General features: G+C 44.7%; 2 protein-coding genes across 3 annotated transcripts; both read left to right on the top strand.

Moving 5' to 3' along the window:
• Positions 1-14,745, top strand: HPSE (heparanase). The gene is made up of 12 exons (XM_065061850.1): positions 1-237; positions 1,920-2,065; positions 3,461-3,586; positions 3,976-4,149; positions 5,042-5,213; positions 5,516-5,563; positions 8,417-8,510; positions 9,216-9,322; positions 10,259-10,373; positions 11,666-11,784; positions 11,941-12,087; positions 12,825-14,745. Exons 1-12 carry the CDS (start codon positions 47-49, stop codon positions 12,982-12,984), a joined length of 1,599 nt encoding a protein of 532 aa, XP_064917922.1. The 5' UTR covers positions 1-46; the 3' UTR covers positions 12,985-14,745.
• Positions 14,746-16,778: 2,033 nt separating this feature from the next.
• COQ2 (coenzyme Q2, polyprenyltransferase) lies at positions 16,779-26,068 on the top strand. Of its 2 annotated transcripts, none has more exons than XM_065061851.1 (8): positions 16,779-17,031; positions 17,359-17,525; positions 19,502-19,623; positions 19,857-19,942; positions 20,854-20,987; positions 21,409-21,597; positions 24,043-24,194; positions 24,770-26,068. In XM_065061851.1, the coding sequence occupies exons 1-8, from the start codon at positions 16,812-16,814 to the stop codon at positions 24,801-24,803; spliced, it is 1,104 nt and encodes a 367-aa protein (XP_064917923.1). In that variant the 5' UTR covers positions 16,779-16,811; the 3' UTR covers positions 24,804-26,068. The 2 variants fall into 2 exon arrangements, with proteins under 2 accessions (XP_064917923.1, XP_064917924.1); XM_065061852.1 differs by having other exon boundaries at positions 17,016-17,129.
• The last annotated feature ends 679 nt before the right edge of the window (positions 26,069-26,747 follow it).

Genomic DNA, 26,747 nt, shown 5'->3' with positions numbered 1-26,747 from the left:
GGGGTGGTGCCGGTGCCGGCGGCGGCGCGGCGGGCCGGAGCGGAGGATGCTGCCGCTGCTGCTGCTGGGGCTGGGGCTGGGGCTGGGGCTGGAGCTGGAGCTGGTGGGGGGCTGGCGGGCGGCGGTGCTGCGGCTGGGGCTGCGGGGCAGCCCCCGCGGGGAGGTGAGCCCCGCTTTCCTCTCCCTCACCCTGGACGCCAGCCTGGCCCGGGACCCGCGCTATGTCGCCTTGCTCAGGTGAGTCGCCACCACCCGCCCTCTTGCTTCTGGGCAAAGCAAAAGAAAAAAAAAGGGGGTCTTTGGAGTGGGGGCCAGGGGAGGTCCCCGGCAAGGCGGGGAGGGGTCCACGACAGGCAGCGAGCTCCGCAGCTGCGGCGGGGGCAAAAGCCGGCAAAAGCGCTGCAGCCCGGTGGGCTCCGGAGGGGCCGGGGAGACCCCCTCCCTGGAGCTGCGGCTGGGGGAGGCTGCTGCACCCTCTCTGCTCTGGGATTTAGTGATTTCAACCCCCCCGGGCAGCAAGGTGGGACCTGCGCCGTTTGGCTTGGGCTTGGGAAAGGAGCAACAGGGCCGGATGGATGGAGAGAGGGTGCAGCTCGGGTAGGTACTCGCTGGAAACAGCGTCGGGATGAACTCAGGAGAGGAGAGCCGCTTTGCTGGCAGAAAAAAAAAAAAAAGGAGAAGGAAACTGCCGAGCTGAGGGTTACCCGTGAGGGGGCTGGGGGCTGCCAGCCCTGCCCCTCCGCCACATAAAAATCATGTGAGTGCTCCCGCAGCTTTGCAAACAATTTGCCCGGGGCAGCATCAACAGAAAGTCAAAGAAATGCTGAGGAAGGTCTGTCGCTGTCAAAGCTGAATCAAGCGATCCTAAAAATGAAGTCCGTCTCTCCCCTTGGGTAACACTGAACAACTCTGGACTGCCAAGGGTTGGTGTTCCCTGCCTTGGCCTTGACTTTTCTCTTGATTTTTCTCCTCTGTTTTTTTTTTTTTTTTTTTTTTTTTTTTTTAGCAATCTTAGTGCTTTCCTTTTCCCCTGTCTGGCCCCATTTTTCAACCCCACAGTATTTTTCCAATCCTGATTTCCCAACTTGCATCACTTTCTTTTTTTCCTCCTCACCAAGATGGGGGGAAAAACAAATGACACCAGCTTTATTGGAAAGTAGTCAGGTCTCTGACCTCCAGCCCCATCTACACACCTTGGGGGTCAGGCTGGGGCTGGCCCTGCTGCCTCTAGGAGTGGGAAGTACTTGGTAGCTTCTAATCTGCAATGGGTCACCGCAGAGCAGAGATAACACTTGTATGCCCAACGTCCTCCGATGTATCACGGTTTCCCCCAGCTAGGGCCAGGTGTCAGTGCTGTACATCCTGCGTGGGGTGCGTGCAACTTGCAGAGGCAGAGCTTATGTTATTTCATAAACCTGCTTCGCCAAAGCTAACGCTTGTCCCAGTGTGGACTTTTAATCTCTCCCTGGGTACCCAAGCAATGGCTATTGTTGATGGAGTTTGGGACTGATAGCATAAAGTCAGTTTTATGTACACCTTCTTCTGGGACCAGTATGTTAGTTTTGTCCAAACAAAACCATAAAATCTAGGAGAGAAGGATGTGAGTACAAAAAACATGCCTGTTTTGAAGTACTTCGTCTCCATGACTTGATTGACTGTCCGTGAGTGTGTTCTCTGAGGCATGTCCCCCTCACTGACGCTCTCCTGGCCTGCTTGTCCAGCAGCATCCCTGTTGCACAGGGCAGAGGGCTGTGGTACAGGTCCAGCAAGGGGCCAGGACTCCCCTGAGGCTACCAGGCACCCCCAGGTCACCCGCTGCAGCATGTCCCTCTGAGCACTTGCAGTGTCTAGCCTCTACACAGTAACCGTATTTGGTATGAATATAACTTTTTCTCTGTTTCTTGATGTCACTTCCTCAGCAATCCCAAACTGCGTGCCTTGGCAACAGCCCTATCACCAGGCTTCCTGAGGTTCGGTGGCACCGAGACAGATTTTCTGATCTTTGACCCCAACAAGGATTCAACTTCAGAAGAAAAAATCCTGTGGGAGCTTCAGGCCCAACAAGGTAAAACAGGTGCCAGCACAATAGCCTCAAAAGCCCCCTGGGTTTAGGACATGGCTTTGGAGCAGGCTGGGGATGCTGCAAGGGCACGGCAGCAGTGTTGGGGACCTCTGCGGCACCAGCATTGCTCTGCTCTACTGAGAGGAGATCTGTGGACCTTCAGCATGCTCTGTGGGAGGAGCTTTGCCAGCCGTGGGAAAGAGAGAAGGGGAGGGGGGGACCTCAGTTCTGCCCAGACATCTGCTGGGAATCTCCCTTTGCTGCCACGTGCTCCCCGCAGCAGCCTTGGGAGCTCCCCCACCACCCGGGAGGCTGTCAAGGTCAGCTCAGAAGTTGTGGTTTCATTACAAAAATTAAGTAACAGGTGCAAGAAATAATCTGATGAGAACAGAATGTCTGTTTTCTCCAGCTTGGCCAAAGCCAGAGCTAGGTTGGCCATGTAGCTTTGCCCTCCTGTCCCTTCGACAAGGCAAGTGCAAAACCTGCAGACCACTGCCAACTGTTCAAGCTTGGTACTGGTCCTACTGAATTAAACTTCATTTCTTTCTTAAACTTAGCAAAAGTACATAAACCCTTCCAGAGGCATTTCACATGAAAAAACAACCTGTCTTTTCCTCTGGGACACAGCACAAAAATGCAATCGTACATCGCTGTACAACAGGTGATGCTCAGTTTTGAAGTCGGGTGGTACTTTTCCCCCTGTATCACTTCACTGAGTGGCCACCTCCTCTCTGGGTGTAACCGTGACTCAGGCTTGTGCCTTCCTCTCTGTTTACGGCTTGTTCCTGGTTTGCACGCTGAGGAAAAAAACACAAGCTTTTGAAGAAAGAGAAATGTCTGATGACTCATGCTGGTGTTGCTGTTGGAGCCGCGTGGGACAGGCAGCCCTTTCTCCAACATGGGATGCGCAGTGCAGGAAGAGTTGCTCCATATCTGCCTGCAGCAAGGCGGCAGTGACCCCTGCCAGAACGCTGCACGCTGGGGTGGCTTATCTGCTCCTCAAGCACCACAGCCCCAGCTTCGTCAGCTCACAGGAACAAAGGTTTCCGGGTGATCCTCAAGCTAGAATAGTTTATTGGGATGTGACTGCCATGATACCAACCTCCAGAAGCACAGCTTAGTCTTTTTTTTTCTTCCCCCTCTGCTTCCATCACCTTAAATACTTCTCAAGTATACATTATATATAATACATATATTTATGCATCAAGCCAGCTCTCTTTTTCTACGTCTTTAGCACTGACTGTGAAAGCAGGGGTGTGTCTCACAGAAATGAACAACTGGCTCTCAGCCTGGCACCAAGCAGTTGTGCTTCCTCCTGAGGGATGCAGCCCTTCGCGCACTGGACCCTTGGTGTGAGGACAAGGATTTATTTGCTTTCTTCCTTCTTCTGCCCTGCAGAGGCTTGCGGCTTGAGGCCGGCATTTGCTCCTGTTCAGAAGCTGCTGTTGGCCCAGTGGCCCAGCCAGGAGAAGCTGATTGTTGCGGAACATAACTGGAAAAAGCACAAAAACACCACCATTACAGGTAAGATTTAGTAGGATTTTTCTGCTAGGGTTTATAACCAGGGGGGCTGCAAGTCTCTTTTCCACAGTAAAAGAGTCGTAGGCTGTTAGGAGCTGAAACCAGTGAAAATTAGTATTTTTCTAAGTGCGTGAGTTGTTTCTAAGAGACCTTTTTCTACCATCTGCCACCTCATATTTAATAGTATTCAGTTGCTGAGGGAGTTGGAAGGATCTCAACACCTTGCAGGGTGGTGTGAAATAAAGTCTGGGCTCTTTTGTCCAGCTGCAAGAGCTTGGCACATCTGCAGCACCAGGCTAAATAAATACAGGCGGTACAGATGGTTGCATGGCCAGAGCTCAATCAGCGCGCCGTAACCTTGAGATAAACATCCCCCCTTCTTGTCCCTGCAGGAAATACGCTGGATATTCTCTACAGCTTTGCAAACTGCTCAGGGTTTCAACTGGTCTTTGGGCTCAACGCCTTGCTGAGGAAAGCTGGGTTGCAGTGGGACAGCTCAAACGCCCGGGCGCTGCTGGACTATTGCTCCTCACAGAGGTACAACATCTCCTGGGAGCTAGGGAATGGTACGTACAAAGCCTGCTCGTGGAATAGGTAACCTGGAAAAGTATCACCGCAAGGTACAGGCTGGTGATTTTTAGGGCATGGCAGTTCACGAGAGCCTGGTTTGGATAGTGGCCCATAAAGGCAATGTTGTGTTTTAATGGGAAATATTAAGGTCTTAATTTATGAGGAGGGGTTTCACAAAAGGTCCAACAAACAGGCAAATAGAGATGATTTTGCTGCTCCCATCTGCAGAGAAAAGTCCCAGCAGAGATCCAGACCCGAGCGGACGGAGGAAGAAATGCGGCCGACCCAATATGAGTGATAAAGCATACTTCCACTTTATTGCCCGAGATAGCGTGCATTTATACCAAATACCATAATTATGCATACTTGTCTCTATCTAATAGGCGAAGCACATTTACTTACTCCACCTACTTGGGTTTAGCTAGCTATGCGCATCCCACATTCTTCTGACTCTTATCTCTTCAAAAATATCCTGACCCTGCCTTAGTTAGTACTTTTCCGTTCCCCCCTTTCCCACGGCCTAATAGACAAGCTAACTAAGGCCTACTTATGTCAACTAAAATGGGCTCTGCTCGTACAGTTGCTTGGTGGACTCATGTCCGTGCTCCTTGAGCCAATCCCCGACACCCATCGAGGCTCTGAGGTGAGGAGAATGATGCCTCATGAGGTGCAGAATGTCACCTATGCGGACAGGCTGGGACAGAGCACAGGAGAGCACCCTGCGTCACCCGGGCTTCTGGTTTCACGCTTATTGTCTTAAAATGTCTCACCTGTAGCATGTCAAATCATGTGAAGCCATAGGGTTTGGTGCTCCCCATGTGGAACGAGCTGCCCTATTTTGTGCCCCAAAACTAGAGATAGGTGCTGATGCTCACATGTCTTCCCCAGAGCCCAACAGCTTCAGGAAGAAATCCGGCATCTACATCGATGGCTTCCAGCTGGGGCAAGATTTTATTCACTTACGCCAACTCCTGAGTAACTATACCCTCTACCGGCATGCAAAGCTCTATGGTCCCGACGTTGGGCAGCCCCGAAAGCACACACAGAGGCTGCTGAGGAGGTGTGTGTGGGGCCCTGCCAGCCCCCTTGGGGTGGACGGGTGTGGGTAGCAGTGGCTCCTGCATGCAGGGGGCATGAGCAGGCATCTGGGTAGGGTTGTAAGGATTTTCTGCTCCAAATCAATATTAAGGATGTACAAAGGCATACATCCAGTCTATTTAAATGGGCTAAAGTGGTTCCCCATTGTTACTGTCAGCCATGGGGAAAGGGGAGGCTGTGCAAGGCAATGTTTTTATGGGAGGCTGTGACCCATGACCGGTCCCCACTAGTTCCTCACTCTCCACCACATCTTCTGGTTTGCAGCTTCCTGAAATCGGGAGGGAAGGTGATTGACTCTGTCACATGGCACCAGTAAGTACTACTTGGATACCATTATCACTCTACTTAATGTCCATTTTCTTTACAAAATGGCAATTTGAACCTGTCAACAAGTAGCAGGGGGGTGAAATACCCTTTCAGCAGTTCCTCAGGTGCCCCTCTGCAAACTCCTCTGCTCAGAACAAGAGAAGAATTGAGGGAGAGCATTATAGAAACACAGAAGAAATGCCTCTCTAAAGAGGCTACGTGGTACATAGACCCAAAAGCAGCCGCAGGGGCTTCTAACGTAGGCACAGCCGCAAGGAATGCAACGTGTGCAAGGAGGTCGTTTCGCTTGCTAAATATGTGCACAGATAAAAAAAAGTGGGATGTGGAGAAAAAGACGGCATGGCAGCTTTATTTCTCTGAAGAGCACAAGGTCACAGCTACTCCCAGCATGCAGAGACATTCTGCAGCGGTCAGGCCTTTTTGCACATGTTGTGTTTCATGTACGAGAAGCAAGTGAGACCCGAGCAGCAGTCCTGGTTGTCTCAAAGCTCCAAGTTGCCAGCCCTTGCAAATAAAATGCACTTTCCCACATGAAAAAGTGAAGAAGGGCGTGTTATTTAAAAGGAAAATAAGATAGCTCAGACTTATTCAGCAGGCTTGCCTCTGCTGAACTTCTGCGAGAGCAGGTGTTCAACATAAGGTTTTAAATAACCTGTGGGTGGCTAGGCTTTGAAACAGAGTCAGATCCCTGTGGCATTGGTGCTCTCCTTGACATTAGAAAGGTTGTATTGGCTTGAGTGAAGCTTCACTCCCTAAAAGCAAATTCAGAGAGTCATTGATAACTCAGCAAGCAAATGAACCCAACTGCTTGTAAACAATGCAGCAGGAGCCTTGTTAACTCATGTGTTACGTGCTGCCTTTTTTTTCTCTGTTTATGTGTTCAATACAAACAAAAACGCCCTGCAGGTCTGGCTGACCTTTACCCATATTGATGTGCAGCTTCTCCTGCTCCCTGACTTTTGCTCTGTGAGGCAGTTCCGGGTGCGGGGACCTGCAGTGCAAACATCACCGACGCGTTCCCAGCCCTTCACTCGTGTGCTGTGGCTTAGGGATGCGGTTTTAAAGTGCTCGGGTGGGCCAAGTTGGCTCAAGGATGCCTGCAATGAACTGCACATGGTTGAAAGGAATTTCCACATGAAGGTGGTTTTCTCTATGGAGGCGAATGCAGCAGGAAAGCTGGGAAAATATTTACATGCTTATATTGTATATATGTATATATATGACTCATCTATGTATTTTGAGCTGCTAGAAAGGCATAAAGTGTATCTTTGTCCTTTCCAGGTCTGTTCTTGCTCTGTGGATGCTCTTGCTTTAAATGGGCACACATTACTTCCTGTACTAATTTAGGATTATCAGAATTTAGCTTCATCTTGTGGCTGGAAGGCTTCAGCTACTTCTGGTAGGACTGAGTGATAACGTGATGAAATGTAAAGCCCATGGTAGGCCTCAATTTCCTGTTCTCTATTCAGGCAAACCAAACTTAAAAGCTCTTTTGCTCCTGGGAGACAGCAACCTTCATCCTGGAGGGATGCCTCCAACCCGTTCCCCTCCAGATGGCCAAAATACTCCAGCAGAGGGACAGAAGCAGGAATCTGATATTTTTAATATAACTTTGTCACGGTTGAAAGGGACAAATGGCATAGACCAAGTTCCTTTTATGTACAAACAGCAGTCTCCATTTATTGTCACAAACGTTTTTTTATATAGTCTTTACCAGCTCAAGTATTTTCTTGTTATTGGTTGCAAGTTGCAGTAGTAACATCTCATTGGCTAATTTTGCTATCATCAATGGTACTCTTTTACTCCCTTCTGTCTCATCTTTCTCACGGGTAAACCTTAATATCTTCAAGGCTAATTTCTGTTCCCATGCCCTCCATCAGGGGATCCACGGACCCACTGTAGTCCCCCACATAACTTAATATCGTAAAGCAAGTTATCACATAGGAGTGTCAGACTCCTCAGCAAGAGAAGGTTTACAGAACCTGGCTCTTCTTCAGTGATGTTTTCCTTGTTCTAAATGAGTAGATGCAAGAAAACCCACCAGCTCTACTACTTCTGTTGCTCAAAATTTCTGTGATATCCTGCCTCCACCAAGGTAATTATACCTGCTAGTCCCTTAAATATGAACAACATACTTTCACATTTGGGAAAGGAAAAAAAAATAAAGATAAAAAGAACTGGACAGAAAACCAGTGATGTGGATAAATGTATAAAGCAACTGAGTACTTTTGGTGGTGTTTTGTACCAGTGGTGGTATTTTTTCCTTATTTATGATTGGTTTTGTCTTCTTTCTTTCCTTCCTTTCTCTCTTTCTCTCTTTCTCTCTTTCTCTCTTTCTCTCTTTCTCTCTTTCTCTCTTTCTCTCTTTCTCTCTTTCTCTCTTTCTCTCTTCCTCTCTTCCTCTCTTCCTCTCTTCCTCTCTTCCTCTCTTCCTCTCTTCCTCTCTTCCTCTCTTCCTCTCTTCCTCTCTTCCTCTCTTCCTCTCTTCCTCTCTTCCTCTCTTCCTCTCTTCCTCTCTTCCTCTCTTCCTCTCTTCCTCTCTTCCTCTCTTCCTCTCTTCCTCTCTTCCTCTCTTCCTCTCTTCCTCTCTTCCTCTCTTCCTCTCTTCCTCTCTTCCTCTCTTCCTCTCTTCCTCTCTTCCTCTCTTCCTCTCTTCCTCTCTTCCTCTCTTCCTCTCTTCCTCTCTTCCTCTCTTCCTCTCTTCCTCTCTTCCTCTCTTTCTCTCTTCCTCTCTTCCTCTCTTCCTCTCTTCCTCTCTTTCTCTCTTTCTTCTTTCTTTCTTTCTTTCTGTCTTTCTTTCTGTCTTTCTTTCTTTCTGTCTTTCTTTCCCATTTCCAGCTACTATGTCAATGGAAGAAAAGCTACAAGGGAGGATTTCTTGAGCCCTGAAGTGCTGGACACCTTTGCCACCGCTGTACACGAAGTCCTGGAGGTGCCTTGTCCTGTTAAATCATTCCCACACTCGGTTTCTAGTGGGTTAGCAGAGAATCCTGAACGAAATACAATTTATCACTAAAAATGAATGGTGATCCTCAAAGCTTGGGTGCTGCTGTCATTGTAAATCAAAAGAAAAAAAAATAATTTTTATTAGTAATAGGTGAGCTTCAATAGTTTGCCATGCAGCAAGCACAGTGCCAGATAGATCACAAACCTACAAGATTCTCATTTAGTGATGTCATTATTCAGGGATGTAGTTTATCATCATATCCCTCAATACCCCAATTTACTTATATTTTGAGATCCTGAGAACAGTGTAATTTAAAGTATACCACTACTCAGTACAAGAAGATTTATAGGACCTGGCTTTTAGTGTTGCTTGCTTCATTCTACATAGAATCACAGAATCATTTTGGTTGGAAGAGACTCTCAGGATCATCAAGCCCTACCATAACGCAACACTGGCAATAAACCAGGTCCCTAAGAACCTCATCTGGAGTGGGGGCAGAATAAATCTGCTGCTTCTAGTCCTTTTGATCAAAGTTTTTGTGACATCTCACCTCATTCGCTGTTACCCCTTAAATGTAAATATTCTAAGTAGGCATTTGGCTAAAGGACAAAATTTTGATTGCCCATTATTTCAGTAGCCACAAACTTTACTGTTGTCTCTTTCTTTCCTTCCCTACCCCACACTGGACAGATTGCTGATGGGACCGTGCCCGGCAAGAAGGTCTGGCTTGGAGAGACCAGCTCTGCCTACGGAGGAGGAGCTCCTAGGCTGTCCAACACCTACATCGCTGGCTTTATGTGAGTATCATGCCACACGTGTGGGGAAATTACACATTTATATCCAGCTGAATGGGGTTGTGTACGTGCCCTGTGGGAGAAACATCTCCCTGGGGAGCACAGGCGATGGGTGGGTTGAGGATCGTGGCCCTTGTGCTGCTCTCTGTGTGCTCCCCTCTGTGTCTGAGGTGTGATGTATACCCAGGTAATAGCAAATTCCTTTGGGAAATGGGGGATTAAAAATGTGAGAAAGATGTATTTCTGCCTTCAGATCTGCAACACAAACTTTGTCCTCTTGTGAAGACAGAATGTCATTCATGAGATGTGTTTTGTTTTCCTTTGACCATCGTGAAATAATTAAACAAAGGGAAATGTTGTCATTAAAATAATTTTCTCCAAGGACTCAAATTCTTTTGGAATAAAGGAATTAAGGCTTTTCATAGCACTTTGATCTGTTTAAAGACTCAAACAGAAAAAACTGTGTGTGAATGTGTGGTTCACGCTTTAAAAATTAACCAAAACCATGGTTACAATATTTTTTTCCTTCCTGTAAGGCATGATGATCTTTTCATCAGGGCCTGCTGGCTGAGCAGTCAAAGCCTGGTAATCACAGGCAACCTTGAGGCTGGCTGTGATTTCTCTCAGCCCTCAAGCCCTTGACCAGTTGAGGAGCACTTGCTGGGTTCTGCTTTCCATCGCCTGTTCCTTGTCTCCCAGGGGAAGGGGGGCAAGCAGGGGAGCAGAACAAGTGTTCCCACCAACTCAGACCTCCAGTCAGAGGTGGTCTGAAATTAATTTTTAAGGTAATCAGTGCAAGACTTGAATTTAAATTAGTTGTGTAATTTTTAACAAAGTCAGCATCGTGCCCTAATTCTTGTTTCCTACTTCCTGAGCTGGTTGGAGAGGGGCGATGGCAGCAATTTCATCTCCGTGTTGTTTGCCTTTTTTTTTTGGCAGGTGGTTGGACAAACTTGGGCTTTCGGCCAGGCAGGGGATTGATGTGGTGATGAGACAGGTTTTCTTCGGAGCAGGGACCTATCACCTGGTGGACGCCAACTTTGAACCCTTGCCAGTATGTATGCAACCCCGCTAATGCCATCTGAACTCTGCCTGTATTTCTGTACAGGCAACAGTGGATGTGCAGACACAAGTTAGCTATTTTTACAATGCAAGACACGGCGAGATTTTGTAGGACAGTTGCAGTTATCAGTCATTGCACCTCAAGTTAGTTTATATTTGAATATGGGTTCATATAGTATATATAGATACAAGATATTTACTGCAACTGCAGGGACGCAGCTAGTCATCTTCAGCAGAGACTGATTACTGGGAGGCGATGCTCCCATTTGTATGCAGACACTTCTGGAGTTCATGAGACATTTAGATGCAGTATTTTGGTTTGAATACTCCTCAGGTGAGTGATGAGTAGCTTTCAAACAAGTGATATGAGGTTTTATAATAAATTACATCATAACTGAAAAACAAAGCGATATAAAATCTAGACTCAAGCATTTTTTGGGTCATGAATATCTTCAGCCTTATCTAGTGGGTGAAGGATAATTAAATGAGAACACGCATGTAGCATAGCTGAATTTACTTGGAAATAATGTTTTGCTGTGATGAAACCTCATTATTTGAACTTAACACTGTTCTTGCACATACAGCATGTTTCTTTGTGCCAGTAGCACTTACCTCACGGTGAAAGGACAATGTCTGGCTTTTTAGCTTTCCTCTCATTCTTCTGCTTCCAAGGTGTGATTATCACAGGCTTTTAGAGACCATCTCATAGGAAACTCAGTGTATGCTGTTTTTCTGTCCTGCCTGTTCAACTATTCCCTATGCCAGGAGAAAAACACAACAATTTTCCTTCTAGGGCATCATCCTGAGGTGTCAAGAGGATTTGCTCTTGACTAGCATTAAGAAATTAATCCTGTGACCTGTTTAAAAGCCACATGTTAGGGAGCTGCACAAAAGTCGTCGGGGGCTTCTTCCCAGCATTGCTCCTGCAGGAAAGGCAGCTGATCCCTGGTTAGGGGTGTTCAGACCTGAGGTGCCCTGCAGAAAGGCATTTCCAAATGCAAACAGTCTGTCCTCCACAAACAGTGCTCGGAGATTTGCATATGAAGGGAAAAATGACGCTAAGGTACCTTGCAAACACAGCTGCTCTGCAGCTTGGAGGCAGGGTTTTCTTTTTAGCCATGCTCTTTGTGTGAATTTAAATAGATGCAGTGAAAAATTCAGTAATGCAAAAAGCTATGGGGGAAAAAAGACCTGAAATTACCAGCAAAATGAATGTTACATCAAGCACTGTGTGGAGTACCTGGCATGTACATCAACACTTACATGTGTTTTTCCGCCTCCCAGGACTACTGGCTCTCGCTGCTCTACAAGAAGCTGGTGGGCACCAAGGTGCTGCAGGTCAGCCTGGTGGGAGCTGATGAGAGGAAGCTCCGTGTCTACCTCCACTGCACAAACCCCCTTCAGTAAGCCTTCAGAAAGGGGAAAATCTCCCATAAACCAAGCCCACAGCTGCCCCCAGGCCAACAAAATCTGGGACGGCGCAAAGACATGCGTTACTTCTGTAAATCCTCTTTCTTGCTTGATCCCCACTATCACCTACCTATTCTCTTGCCTTGCAGCCCTAAGTACAGAGAAGGAGACGTGACGCTGTTTGCCTTAAACCTCTACAACGTTACCCAACATTTGCAGCTGCCTAATTACTTATGGAGCAAGCATGTGGATCAGTACCTCTTGCTGCCTCATGGCAAAGAGAATATACTTTCCAGGTAAGTGTGAAATTCCTCCTGTCCCTGTAGAAATGACAGTTAGTAGTGTTAGATGGCCTCTAAAACCTCACCTTGTTCAGCTTGCAAGACAGGAAGAAAAAAAAGAAAAGGATCACCATTCAGCCATCTGGGATTTGTTTGTTTGTTTATTTTCAGTAAAGTCTGACTTGTCTTAAATCAGATCTCAAAATCAGGTGCTAAAAGTTTGCTAAGGTAAAAGGACAATTGTTTGATGTTAATCAGAAAGCTTTTTTCTAGCAGCATTCAGGGCTCTGGGTCAGCTCCTTAGTCCTTTTTCTTTTGCAAAAGCACAGGTATATAGCTTTCCCACATACTGGATACTGATTTACAGTAACATGTTCAGGCTTTTTGTGGTTTCTTTTGTTGCTAGCTCTAACACATCAGCATGGCAAGGGTCTGCTCTGTGAGCACAGAAGATACCTTAATATTTGCAGGAGAAGAAATAAGACAATTTAAATTTGTACTTCTCAAAGCTTGTTCTGCTGTTAACCTCACTAGGAGAGTAAGAAACACATACTTTTCACCTTGCTTGTGCTATGACTCTAAAGGAGCCCTTGCAGGGGGAGTAGAGCAGATGTTTTCTGTTATCCTGTATGTGTAAACCCTGAAGGGAAGTTTAGTTTGGCTTTGGGCTGAGTTCATGTTTGCACTCAGGTCCAGAGCTGTTTGTGCAAACAGGGCACAGCTGCCAAGACTGTCTCTCTGTCCCCCTCCAGGTCTATTGAGCTGAATGGCCGTGTGCTGCAGATGGTGGATGACAAAACACTGCCAGAGCTTATTGAAAAACCACTTGGTCCCGGCAGCACGCTTGGCCTTCCAGCCTTCTCATACGGCTTTTATGTTATCAAAAATGCCAAAGCTATTGCTTGCATTTAAATGGTTAATACACACGCACAGGATAAATGTAAAGCACTTAGCTAGTAGGGAAGTTTAATCCTAGAAATTCACGTTTCAACCATGAGATTTAATTCTGGCAGGGGATGCAATGTGCTGGTGGGCTGGGGAAGACATGAGGTCTCACTAGGTAATTTGTACGTGAAAGATGCTCCTTAAGCTCCTGGGAGGATTTTCCTGGTGGAGCAAGCCCAGGCAGGAGCTGGCTTTGCTCGTGGTCCAGCCTGGGTCACTGTGCTTGAGTACAGGAATGTCTTCCACACCACATCAGTTTCTCATGTCGTGCTTGGGGCTCTGCAGCCTTCCCTCTCCTGGTGTAAGCTTGGCTCTTAAAGCAGCTCCTCTGTGAGCTCACCTTCAGAAAGGGTGAGCAGGGGTTTATGTGAGCTGTACAGCTGTGGGTTTGCCTGCACCGTGGTGGGGGGAAGCCTGAGGAGGGGTTGTGGTGGCTGAGGACATCTCAGGGTGAGAACTCAGGACTTGAAAAGCAAACCAAGATCTGTGTGCCTGCAGGGGAACACACCTTGCTGAGAAACCATGTCTTCCATAGGATTTGCGGCAGCACCACGACTTTTTTTTCCCAAGCTGGGAGAGTTTAGTCACAAGATGGAGCTGTAGCCCTGTGCTTTCCAAAAGTGAGTTTTTTTTTTTTTTAACACATGAAATGCAGGCAGTTCCTGCAGGGTGGTCCACCTCTGCCCTAGCATGCTGCATCCCCGGGAGGAGAGGAGCCCACCAGTGCCCTGGCAAGCCCGCTGTGGGCTGCTCAGCAAGGGTTTACGACTCCTCAACCTTCACCACCTCGCAGGCAGTTCAGGTGAAAAGGACTTCCCTGGACCTATCTGCTGGTGAAGCTCTGCTTTACCTTCCCTGACTTGCTCGGGTCTCTTCTGTCCTGGAGGAAACAGGAGCATAAAGACACGAGGCAATGTCCCCACAGCCATCAGAAGGGCTTCAGCAGCCTCAGAGCACCCTGGGGACAAACCTGCCTGGCCAGGCTCTCATCCGTCCCATGCGGGAAATGGCCATTTCGGCCAGAAATCTATGTTAGCGATGGCTTTTCTCCCCACCCGTGCCTTCCCCATGCACACCTGGCTGTGGTTCCTCTGGCACACGGGCTGCCGGTCTGCAGGGCAGCAAAATGCCTCAGAAAATACCTGTGGTCTGCCATATGTGTTTATTTGCATCTCTTTTTCTTGAAGATACGTAATGCATGCCACCATCAATGCCTTATGATACTTTGAGCACAGCAGGGGAAAAAATCACAAACAAAACACCACTATATTTCCCTTTTTAAGCTACATGGGGTTTTAACGCAGGGCAGGGTAGGGAGGGGACATTTTTTTAATGTGAAGACTTTAAAAGTGATGTACTTTTGAAACTGTGATGAAAATTTGCGGAATAAAAAGTTTATATTTAACTTTGGTCTGTCAAAGGGGTATTGCATCCAAGTACAGGTGCATTCTGTGAAGGGTTATGTTTTGGGGTCAGAAATGACAAAAAGTAAGGTTTGACATTGCCCAAGTTCAAGAAAAGAAGTCAACAGGGTGTAAAATTATGTGGAAAGTCTTAAATTAGGTCAATAAAAAGGTAATAATATTATTATTATAAGCTACAACTAAGACATCAAAGTTGTTTGCCTGGTATCTTCTTTTTAGAACTTTTCTAGAAGTTTTATTTCAATGCTTGTGACTTTTATATGTGAAGATTTTTATTAAAGTGGTTTATACCAACTTTTGGAAATCTTCCTTTTTCTTTAAGACTCCTTTTTGGCATACTGATACAGGAAAACTCCCTCCGTTTCTTTCGGTCATACATCACCTGTGCTTGGTGTGATTCTCAGCAAGAGTAAATGCTCATGGAAACAGAATCGTAGAATAATTCAGTGACTCTAAGCTCTCCACACCCCAAGGTGACTTCCCTTTAGAGTGCTGTATATTAAGCTGAGAGCAGCTGTCAGCTCTGTACAAATAGAGCAGGAGAGAGGGGAGCACAGGAAATGAGAAGCTGTATCCCAGCACATCGGGACAGGCAAAGTCAGAAGAAGATTCAGGCCAGACAGGAGGAAGAATTTTTTTACACTGAGGGTGGTGAGACAGTGGCCCAGGTTGCCCAGAGAGATGGTGGATGCCCCATCCCTGGAAACATCCCAGGCCAGGCTGGATGGGGCTCTGAGCAACCTGACCTGGGTGAAGATGTCCCTGCTCATGGCAGGGGGTTGGACTAGATGAGCTTTGAAGGTCCTTGCAACCCAAACTACTCCATGATTCTATAACTGCATGTGGCACCAATGCCTGCTGCACCGGCACCTTATCTCAGGAGCTTCTTATCCTATGTGAGTGTTGCAAACCTCAGGGTCTCACCCTTGAAGGTTGATGAAACCAGGAGTGAAGGTTGTTCTCTCACACACACCTTTGTATTGCATTTTTGTCTTCAGAGTGTGGATGGCTCACCTTGGGCTTACAGTAAATCAGTTCCTGGAAGGTGGAGTGAGTTGCATCGTAATGCATCTGAAAACAAGGAAACTGGTGACCTCCATAGAATCAGAGGTAATTTGATCACCAGCTTAGATGTGAGTCAAACAAGACAGTGTGGCCTTAATAGCTTTTGGTGATTTTTTCAGTCTGAAATGTCCCATTCCCTAGATTTTTTTTCCAGTGAGGAGACAGGCCACCACATAATGAATATAAACCTAGTGAAAATAAGTTTACTTTTCTGCTTTGCTTTCATGAGCTCCTCAAAAATTGTCTGCAGATGCCCCAGGGTTTGCTCACCACACGACACATAAAAAAACCCACAGTCCCAAGTGTCTGCACAGGAGCACGCACCTGGTGAAAATGGGAGTGCTGGAGTTCGTAAGCACACAGCAGGTGGAAAGGCTGCACATTGCACCATTCAAACACAGCGCGGGCACTCGTCTGTACCTGCACAAAGCCCCCAGTGACTCACCTTGTCAGTGGGAAACACAGGTCAGGTCACTCAAAAAAAAGTTACTTCATGCTTCCTCAGAGTTGACTGACGGTTTCTTTTATGGTCCCCTGCAGTAGCTGGGGAGTACAGCTCGTTAAAACAGCAAATACAAAAATGTGAAAGTCACTTCTCCATTATATTGTTTTTCGACTTCCTCCTGGGAGTCAACATTTTGGGGAATTAAAAGTTCAAAATGGTTTCTCTGGGGTTTTGTCAGTGTGTCAGTCCATCAAGCTGAAGCAGCAGAGGCATGAGCCAGAGGTTACCCATTACACAGATGCTGAATTCTCCAAGAGACCTTTCAGCAGCAAATCTGGGGACATTTTATGGCTGAAACCATGCCCAGCAAGGCAAGGTTTTTATAGCTCTATCCAAAGCTCCCCTCCTTCCCTCATTTATACAATAACTCACATGAGATGGTAGAAGAACTGGGCAAATAAGGAGAGAGACTTGAAGGCCACATATAAAATCAGAAATTTTTATTAGCTCCAGTTTGGAAAGGTTTGGGAGGCGCCTGATCACATACTTCTTGATGATATGTTTGAACATATCAAGTCACCTGTGGGAATTCAACAAAATAGCATGGAAGACTGAATACACTTACTGGTAAAACCAGCACATACGCTTTTAGTGAGATGCTTCAGTACAGTAACTGCAGGTCACATTAGTTATTAAATCTGTGCATGCTGTTGTTCTGCCCTGTTGTTCTAACCTGCAGCTCCCATTCCGCACACGCCGCGCAGCCCCGCAGCGGCAGCGACAGCCTCAACGGGGACGCCGGGCACGCTGCGCATGCGCGGCGTCGCGTGGCAGCCCCACGCCGGAAGCGCGGCGGCGAGATGGCGGCGCTTCTGGCGCGGCTGTGCCGGGCCGCCCCCGGCCTCCGCGCCGCCCGCCTGCCCCTCGCCGCCGCCGCCGCCGCCTTCCCGTCTCTGCGCCGCCCCTCCGCACTGCCGGGATCCGCGCGGCCGCTCAGCTTTTCGGCGTCCGAGCTGGTGCGCGCCGCGCCGGGCCCGCTACAGCCCTACCTGCGCCTCATGCGGCTGCACCAGCCCGCCGGTGAGCGGGGCGGGGCCAGAGCCGAGCCGTAGCCATGGCGACGCGGGGTGGGGGGAGCGAGGCGGTAAACATGGCGACGCGGCAGCCATGGCGGCACGGTAACCATGGCGACGCGCGGGGATGCGGGCCGGGAGATGCCGCCGGTGCCGGCCCCGGCGGTGGGGCAGGGAGCGGGGCTTCCTGTGCCGTGTCCGTAGCACCCTTCACAAGCACAGGCGCCATCGCTTCGGGCTGAGGCCTAAGAGCCGCTCGGCAGCGCCGTCACTCGGCTTCCCCCGCTCCTCGGCTCCCCCCTCACCCCACCCGCGGGTTTTGTCTTTCCCCCAGGGACGTGGCTGCTGTACCTGCCGTGCACCTGGAGCATCGGCCTAGCCGCCCAGCCGGGCTGCCTCCCGGACTGGCAGATGCTGTCCCTGTTCGGCGTCGGAGCGGTGCTGATGCGTGGAGCTGGCTGCACCATCAATGACATGTGGGACCGCGACTTTGACAAAAAGGTGGAGGAACCCCCTCGGGCTTGCAAAGGTCTAAGGAAGTGAAGTGCTGATTAATTAACCGAGTACATGTCCGCTCATCTCCAGTACCGCCAGCGATTCCTTGCTGAGTGCAGGCACAGGGCTCCAGGTTCAGAAATTCCTCCGTGTTTCTCTCTGGGATGTGTGCAATTAGTTTGTGTTTCCTCCTAGAATAGTAGAAATAATTTGTATAATATTTCTCCATCTAAGACTATAAGTGTTCTGGAATGCATACCTCTATGTAAGATAAAACAAATGTTGTTGTCAGTGGTAGACAATACTTGAACAACTTTATTTTTCAACTTCTTTTCAATGACAGAACTTTTCACTAGACTTGCTAGTTATGATCTACACAAGACCTTTGTATTTATAGTTTTATTTTAAATGTTCAGGACTAGAGTTTTATTGAGTATTGTTAATTTCTTTCTGAGAATGGCTCTTAAGACTATCATACCTGACACTGAGCTAATCTTGTATTTTTCATTTCCCTTTTGTTCAGAAGAGGGAAATAAGCAAAAGGCAGCGTTGAGTGTCAGATGTTGAAATGCGCACAGGTGCAGGCTTGAAGGGGAGTATCCTGGTGATGCATCGCTGTTTGCTTCTCCTGTTTTCTGTTCCTCTGGTTGCTCTGGTTTTGGGTTTTGGCACTTGCAAGAGGCAAGATATTGAGCCGGCCCAGTATGTTCTACTTATGGCACTGGTGTGTTTGTGCTATTGGGCAGGCGATGAATCAGTACAGGTTTTGTGGCAGCTTTGGATGGTTTAGGGTTTGAAGGTTATTCATGACTACATATGCTAGAAATATTTGACAGAGCGGGGTGTGTGATTACTAAGGTGGAATTTTCGGTATAATGAATTCATTTATGCATTAATGTGATGTGGTTAGATGTAAAACAGGGGTGTCAAACTCAGCTTCATGGTTACCTTCAAAGGGCCGAATGTAATATTAGGACTGTATAAATGTAACTCTCATGTAAAGTTTTTAAAGTTCCCCTCACAGCTCTTTCTTAAAAGAAAGATACCTTAAAAGGGTGTCTTCAAAACAAGTGCAGTAGAGGCCTGGTCAACAGCAGGGTGTTGACTTGTGGTGGTTATTGTGGTTTGGGGTTTTAGATTTTATGTTACTGATTACTTGGCAAACTGTTTCTTTTCTTTAAATGAAACATCCCGTGTTTGGTTATAATATACAGTGGAATTGGCCACAAATTTGTTAAGTATGTTTAAACTGCAAAAGCAGTATTTGAAGTTTAAAATAACCTGATCACAGTGGGAGAACAAGCTAAAAGAGTTTATTTAAATTTGCAGTATCAAAACCTGCCAAACTCTTTTTTTTTTTTTTTTTTTTGGCAATGGTCACCTTTGGCAAATAACTCACCATACATTTCAGATTCACTTCTTTCTGATACTTGTTTCTTCCTTCGGTTTGCCTTGTATGATTTCTTGTTCCAGGCATTGATTCTAAACTCCATTATATCCCAATTAGAATCACATTAGTTGTCCTTTTACTGTTATTAACAATGGTTATGTGTGCTAGAGGAGCCCTGCAGCTTTATGATATTTTGCATGGCAATCAGTTTAAAGTGTTTAAGCACAGAAGTGCTGCTTGAAATTTGGTTAGATTGCTCACAACGTTTTAAGTCTGATTTTTTCTTTTCCTAAGGTAATTAAATTCATATACAAGATGTCTTCAGTGTTTCTTATCAGCATCATTGCACACAAGTGGCACTTCATTTCTGCTCTAGCCTGCACACTTTGATTATAAGCTGCTGCTAGAAGTTAAACTCTTGTCTGTGATGACATGCTAGGTGTATATCATTGAAAGAACCCCACCTCATACATTCTGGGACCTGTTTCTGTTTATTTTTGTGCTTATATGCTGATGACGTGACTTTTAGTTTAATGATATGTTGGAATGTGTTATGTTGGATTTGGTATTAACATTATTCATACATTTTTAGGTTGCGAGGACAGCAAACAGGCCCCTGGCAGCTGGAGATATCTCCACTTTTCAGTCCTTTGTTTTTCTTGGGGGACAGCTCAGCTTGGCTCTTTGTGTCCTTCTGTGTCTGAATTACTACAGGTGATGTATAAGTTATCTTTTGTTTTGTAAAATTCAATGTCTGGTCCAGAGTTAATCACAGACATTTTCAGCAGAGAGGGTGTTGGGGGCAGAGGGAGGAGGTTATTAGTTGTGGAATTGTGGCTGGAAGTAAAATAATCAATTCAGTACTATGTACAACATCTATAACACTGCACTATATCTTGTGTTCTTTAGACTGGCGAACAATAAATCTCTTGATACTTTTTTTACAGTATTCTTCTGGGAGCAGCCTCTTTATCTCTTGTGATCACCTACCCTCTGATGAAGCGAATAACATACTGGCCACAGTTAGTTTTGGGTGAGCTGGAAATATTTTACTATTTTTTTCTTCCAAAGTAGTTTTTGGGGCATTCTACAAATCAGTAGCTGAACTTGAGCAATCTGAATTTTTTATAACTTTCTGTTAAAATAAAAATACCTTATAGGCAAAGTTCTGTTGTGCCAGAAGCTTCTTAAAGAATTTATAACACATGTAAGTGCTGATGTTTCACAAATTTTTTGTTGTTGTTAAAAATCAGTTCCTTATTTTGATGGGGGGAGGGAGAAAGGGAGAGATAAAATAAATATTTGTCATTTGAGAACTAGCTTTGGGTTTGGGGTTATCTCAAAACCTTTCTTGAACATGCATTTGTCCCGCATTTCAGTCTTCAGCCTCTAAAATATCTCCTGTGTAGAAACTGATGGTGTTTGTATTTCAGGTTGAGCTACTAAAGCATATCTTGCCCTTTACTTTCCAGCTGCTTTCAGCTTTTTCAACCGAAATTATAATTTTCAGCCTTGAAGTACCATAGTTCGCTGGTTCACTTTTGCAGTCAGTTATACCGACACCTTTTGTTATACTGACATCTAAGCATTTTAACTTTAGACCCATTGTTTGACTACCTGGAATAGTTATGTGCAAATGGTTCTCTATGCTAATGAAGTCAAATTTAAATTGAGGGGAAATGTATAGTTATATGTATTTCTCCTTGTATGTCCAGAGTATGTATCGTCAAATTACTTTTATTTATTATCTGACTGAAAATATGTGGTAGAAAAATAGAAATGCCAGTATTGTAGAAAAAGCTACTGATACGATATACACCCAAACAAATAATATTTAATCCTATACATGTAATTTAGACTGCTCCTGGTAACCTTGTAATTTTTTTTCTTTCTTTTTTTGTTGTTTTTTTTTTTTTTTTTTTTTCACTCTCTTTATGTTTTTAGGACTTACATTTAATTGGGGAGCCCTTCTTGGCTGGTCTGCCATCAAAGGGTCATGTGAGTGGTCAGTGTGTTTGCCCTTGTACTTGGCTGGAGTAATGTGGACACTGGTATACGATACTATTTATGCACATCAGGTAGAGTAACAGTGAGAAATTTTAGATACCTGTGTATGTTTGTGTTGTGTTTAGTTTACAACTTTGTTGCCAAACAGCAGTGCTAACCTGTTGCAGTTCTTCACCCTCAGCTGAGCTAAAACAGCACCAAAGAAATATTGTCGTCTGTAAATGTTTTGCATATCAGGTAGAAAGCTGGAGGTATAATGTGCTTCGTGTGCTTACACATTTGCACTGTGTAAATAACTTTGACTTTAATATTAGCTTTTGGCTGCTGAAGTAACCCTAAGGACCAACCTTATAATTTAAATTTTAATGTAGGGACCTACACATGCACTTAAATTGGGTTCCTAATAAGAAGCCTTGGAAACATAAGCAAGGCTCCCCTATTTTTTTCCCTTATAAAGTGCCAGGTGGATTGTGGATTTTCCTTTCATTCTAGGATAAGAGGGATGACATCATTGTTGGTGTGAAGTCGACAGCATTACAGTTCAAGGAGGATACGAAGCAGTGGCTCAGTGGCTTCAGCCTTGCGATGCTCCTGAGTTTGTGCATGGCAGGAATGAATTGTGACCAGACGTTCCCGTATTACTCAGCTGTGGCTGCCATAGGGGCTCACCTAGCGCACCAGGTTTGGTGGATTTATTTATATTTTTTCGATGTGGAGGTTCTGGATAAGAAAGCAGTGCTTTTCAACTCACATCAATTCACCAACTACCTAAAAAACTATTCCTGTGAAAACAACTGAAGTCTTCTGACAATAAGCCTGCTTCTCTTAATTACCTTTTGCAGACTTTTTGTTTGAAAAGACCTTCTGTGGTCCGCAGACTGTAGGGCACTGGTTTTCAGTCTGTTCGTAACCAAAAGAACTGCCTCACGTTAATCTATGATCTCCAGTAGCTATATGGAAATAAATGTTGCGTGTTCTGTCTCTCAGAGGTGGTTAATTTTACATCTAAATAATGATTCCATACTGTGGTCTAGAGCTTCAGTCTGGGATCTGACAGTATAATAAAATTTTCTGTGTCTTGTAGCAGATGTTTCTGTACCTGTAGCAGATGTTAACATTATAATTTTATGACAATTGATTGTTTTAGTTTACAGTTCTTTTTATAGCAGAGAACAATCCATTTCAGTCTTGTAGTTGTACTACTGTAGAAATTTTAATGAATAACAGAAAGAAATAAATTAGCTTTGTTCATAAAGGAAGCAGGTAGGATCTTGTTACCCTATTCTTTCTGAATCCTAAAAACTGTGTTGCTCAATCTTGTAGTGATGGGTCAGTCTATACGAAAGTTAATTGCTGGTCTTGGTAGGTGAGTGATAGCAAAGGAGTTTGTGCCTTGCAAATAGTAAAACTGTTGACAGTCTGAGAAGTCTATGGTTTACATGGAACTTTTTAAAGCACCTTAGAATTAAGTGGCACTTTAATGTGGGGAGCTCATGCAAATCACGGATATTAAACATACCTCTGGGTAGGAATCCTTATGATGATGCAGGCTGGTACTTGTCGGCCACTGCATTTCAGAGCAATTGTGCTTGGAAATGTATGGAGGAAAGAATACAGTGTTCCACTGCATAATCATTAATGGTTTGAATTCTCAGAGTGGCCTTACATTGTCACTTCGGCACAAACGGAAATTACTTTCCTGCAGGGAAGGTTTTTGTAAGTGCGGATGCAGATCTGTTAAATGTGAGTGGTGAAGAAGGCACGATTGTATAGACTGCCAGTGTCACAATAACAACATTGTTCTGTGTACCAGAGAGCAGCATCTTTTCAAAATATTATTTTAATATTAATTCTGCCTAAATATTTTCATGCTTATCTCCTTGTTCAAGATTTCTAAATGTGTGCTTAACTGAGATTATAAAGCTGAGTAAGCACAGGGGGTAGATTTTCCTTACTTCATTGAATTTGTACCTGAGGTAGAGGAATTTGCATCTTGAAGTTGTCAAATTTCTATCCCACCCATGAAGTTCACAGGTAGAAAAACAACATATTTTATTTGCTTTGCTTTTCTGAAGTTATTTCTTGCAGCTTGGCTGCTGTTGGGTTTTATTTGTCAGTTTACTGTTTTCAGTTCCCTGTGCTTGGATGGACTGACAGGTCATGTCTTAGAAGCTTGTGGACAACATTTCAAATTATTTAATCAGAACCCAGCCCTGTTGTCTCTGTACAGCCACAAATAGCAGAGGAACAGGTTTCCCAGGCAAGGCTTCACTTCTTTTAGTCAGATGCATTCTGTTTTGACTTCTTCAGAGGCTGAATTGCAAGGTTTGGGGTTTTGAAGGGTACTTTTCTATTAATCCTTTGACTTGCTTGGCTTAACATTTTGTCTTCTCATACTTCTCAAGACTTTTGCACTAAGTTTTGTTTCCTGAAATATTTTCCAGTACCTTTGCTCTTGCTGCACTGTGTGGTTTTTTTCCCCCTTAGTTGTGACTCGCAGCAGACAGCTGCCTTGGTTCTAGCTGTTGTTGCAGGTGTCCTCCTTTTTTGGCAAGAAAATTGGATGGACGTGGCCAAGAGTGATGGGATGGCTAGTCCGGCAGGGCCGGGCACATTCCTGTGCGTTCCAGTTCACTGCTAGCTCTCCAGTGTCTTGTCTCTACTGAAACACAGAGCAATACTTTGCAGCAGAGATCTAAAGGTGCAGGCAGGTTTTGGCGTTTTATTTTTATTTAAAGTTCCCATTGAAGAATTAGGTGGCTACCTCCTGAGGAAAATCTCAAAAAGACTTATTTACATGCCCAGATAGGTTTACATTTTTAAATATCAAACCACTTACATCATTATACTGTCCTTCATTGAGAGGGTCTGGGAGTCACATTCATATGTGATCCTTGACTTTTGGGCTGAATATTGAATAAGTCTGTCAGGCAAATGTAGATGCCAGTTATGCAAAGAATTCTTTGTCAGCACAGGGTATTCCTGTTTCTTCTGGAGGTAAGGGTAGACTTGAGAATTTGAGATTCAGTTATTAAGTTACAGACATTTTTGTGTCTTTTTTGATGTGTCAAATATTTTTGAGTCTGTATAATAAAAATGCTAGAATGTTATACTGTGCTTTTGCAGATTTACACTTTGGACATAGACAAGCCTGAAGACTGTTGGAAGAAATTTGCTTCAAATCGTACTGTAGGAGTTCTGCTCTTCATAGGGATTGTGCTTGGAAATCTGTGGAAGCAAAAGGACTCAAAAGATGTAGAAGAGCCTTTAGAAAACAGGTAGTTGAAATTACTGGTATTTTGATGAAGCTGCAATGTAAGTACTGTAAGAAGGAAAACATTTTTAACATAACTATAGATGCTTTATACTCTTTATTTATAAAAGCTGATGAAAATGTTCCTGTTCCTAAAAACATGCAAATGAGATCATCCTATAATGTGACTTTTGATTATGCTTAAATGACTCCATAGAAGCTTCAACAAGTGAAGCTGCTCTGCTGGTCCTGTGTAGTACAAGCAAACTTCTGTGAGGCTCTCCAGAGTGTGAGCTCAAGCTTTTATACAAAACAAATACCTCTTGGTGATAGCACGTGGGAAAATTAAAAGTGATTTCCAGAGGTAAATAAAACTTGGCTGTACATGTTTGGTGTTCTTATTTATTGCATGAATGATTTTCAGTTTCTATTGGAACTTGTGTGAAAGAATTGCAACAATTTTTATCCTGAGGTGTCTAGAAGCAGGCGTGACTGAGTTTGTGAGGTCCAGAATAAGAAGGTAATAGAGAAGTATGTAAAATTATCTTTTGCTCTTGCTGTGATCACTGGCAGTGATTCCTTTTCATGTGAAAAGAACAGGTTTCTGCAAAGTCGCCTGCAAAGAGTGAGCTGAGCTTGTTGACAAGAATGATTTGAACACGTACTACTGACTTAACAAAAACAAAACCGGAGCAGCCCAGAGCTATTGCCGAGCGTGTGTGACTGGTGGTTAACCCAGAGCTACCAATTCATCATGGAAAGTAATCCTCATTTCCAATTTTTATTTTTAAATTCTGTTCATCTTGACTTATGCCTACAGGTTTTATTTGTAGTCTTACAGGAAGAACTTGTTCATAGGAGGATGCCTATAAACAACAAAATTAACAACTGCAGGGTAATAATTACTTCGTTTTAAATAAATAGTGTTTTCAAACGGTTTATGCTATTTCCGCTACATGATTTGCATGGTAGTTAACCTTTTCTTTGACTCATAGTGTTAAAGAGCTTGTATGTCATGTTCTGGAATTAATTTATTTTGAAGGAGCAAGGGACACATCTGTTCTAGGAAAACAATATGGTGGAGTTTACCCCAGACGGCACCCTGGTAGGCAACGCAAGGGTGCTTTTCTCCACCAGTGGCTTTGTGTATGCCTGCCTACGGAGCTGTGGTTTGAGGACATTTGGTTGCCAAACTCATCATGGTGTTCCAGCAACTTTTCCTGATATCTGCTCTGCTCCTGGAGTGGTGGGGCACAACCGTGCCTGCAGTCACACCAAAAATCAGGCTGCTCTGAAGATGGGCATGATATTTTAAGGTTATTTAAACAAATATGTCTGAGCGACATTGCAGACCAGAGCCATGTATTCAGGGTTTGCTACCTGCGGTTTTGCATTCCCAGTGATGGTGAACAGGCGAAGAAGTTTCTGTTGCAGGGACATCAGACAGCGTATAATGATTCAACAGCTTTGGTCACAGAAGATCCTTGCTGGGGCTGGAAGCAACTTCCATGGGTTCTGAACACTTCTTTGTAATATCCACCCTGAAAAGTTGTTTTTTCTTTTACTATTTGAACAAGCGATGTCAAATATCTTTTGAGCAAATTAGAGAATGTAGATTTTTCAGCCTGGCTGCGTGTGTGATAGAAATGTGTGAAAATGTTAGGAAGCATAACTGCATTTAGGGCCTTCTTGGTCCTTACACAGAAATTGTTCTTAAATAGGGTTTGCCATTTGGGGATAGAGGAAGTATCAAGTTGAAGAAAAGCGGCTTGAAAATGAGGAATGATAAGTTTCTGAACAATTATGTGATGAAGTAGAGGGAGAATTGAATGCGTCCAACTTCATGTTGAACTTTGGTTATAAAGCACTTACTAGCAATAAAAATGTCTTTTGACGTAATTAGTATGGATGAGTTTCTTAATACATGTAGTATTACCTTAGAGAGATTGTGGCAGAAGTTATTAATACGTTTCTAACATTAAAGTGGCTTTAAGTAGCTTAGTTTTGGGAAGAGCTCACATTTTATAGTGCCTTTGAACCTGCTGGTGTCTGTTGATGACAGCTTGTCACAAGTAAGTGTTTGTGTTCTAATGGTAGGAAGAAGAAGGTGTAGCTAAATATGCTAAAAATTAAAGTTGCAAAGCAGTCCTTGCGTCTTAAACATGAAAATCATTGTGTGTTTTCTCTGGAGTTTTTCCAAAATTGTCTCAAACTGCATTTTACAAATATAAGCCTTAGCTGTATTTTATGTTCATTGCCTAAAAAATGAAGAGAGCTTCTGGGCTATAATACTGATGGTGTTATTTGTGTGAGAATTTTATGATTAATACACAGAAATAAGAACTTTTTAAGTGAAAAAAAGACAAAGGCTGAACTGCTTCCCGGGTAAGACCCTGTTTGTATCTGTTGGACAGTATATGTATGTATCTTCTCATCTCCTTCCATTCGTCAAGCTAGTCTAAATCTTCACAAAGACACTGTCTCCTGTATTTAGATATGGTCTGTTACAAATTTTTCAAAAACACCTATCTGGAAGCAGCAGCTTCATTATTAGCTAGTGTCCTTTTGCACGAATGAA

Source organism: Columba livia, chromosome 4 (genome assembly GCF_036013475.1).
Source record: "Columba livia isolate bColLiv1 breed racing homer chromosome 4, bColLiv1.pat.W.v2, whole genome shotgun sequence".
Taxonomy (NCBI): Eukaryota; Metazoa; Chordata; class Aves; order Columbiformes; family Columbidae; genus Columba; species Columba livia.
The sequence above is the reverse complement of the archived record's forward strand: the minus strand, read 5'-3'. Positions and strand labels throughout refer to the sequence as shown.

What these genes read in the sequence shown, in the direction of transcription:
- COQ2 (XM_065061851.1), top strand. Translation starts at nt 16,812, where the DNA reads ATGGCGGCGCTTCTGGCGCGGCTGTGCCGGGCCGCCCCCGGCCTCCGC. An exon ending in GCGGCTGCACCAGCCCGCCG is followed by an intron (nt 17,032 to 17,358) that starts GTGAGCGGGGCG and finishes TCTTTCCCCCAG; the next exon opens with GGACGTGGCTGCTGTACCTG. An exon ending in GAAGAGCCTTTAGAAAACAG is followed by an intron (nt 24,195 to 24,769) that starts GTAGTTGAAATT and finishes TGAAAAGAACAG; the next exon opens with GTTTCTGCAAAGTCGCCTGC.
- HPSE (XM_065061850.1), top strand. Translation starts at nt 47, where the DNA reads ATGCTGCCGCTGCTGCTGCTGGGGCTGGGGCTGGGGCTGGGGCTGGAG. An exon ending in CCAACTTTGAACCCTTGCCA is followed by an intron (nt 10,374 to 11,665) that starts GTATGTATGCAA and finishes TCCGCCTCCCAG; the next exon opens with GACTACTGGCTCTCGCTGCT. An exon ending in CACTGCACAAACCCCCTTCA is followed by an intron (nt 11,785 to 11,940) that starts GTAAGCCTTCAG and finishes CTTGCCTTGCAG; the next exon opens with CCCTAAGTACAGAGAAGGAG.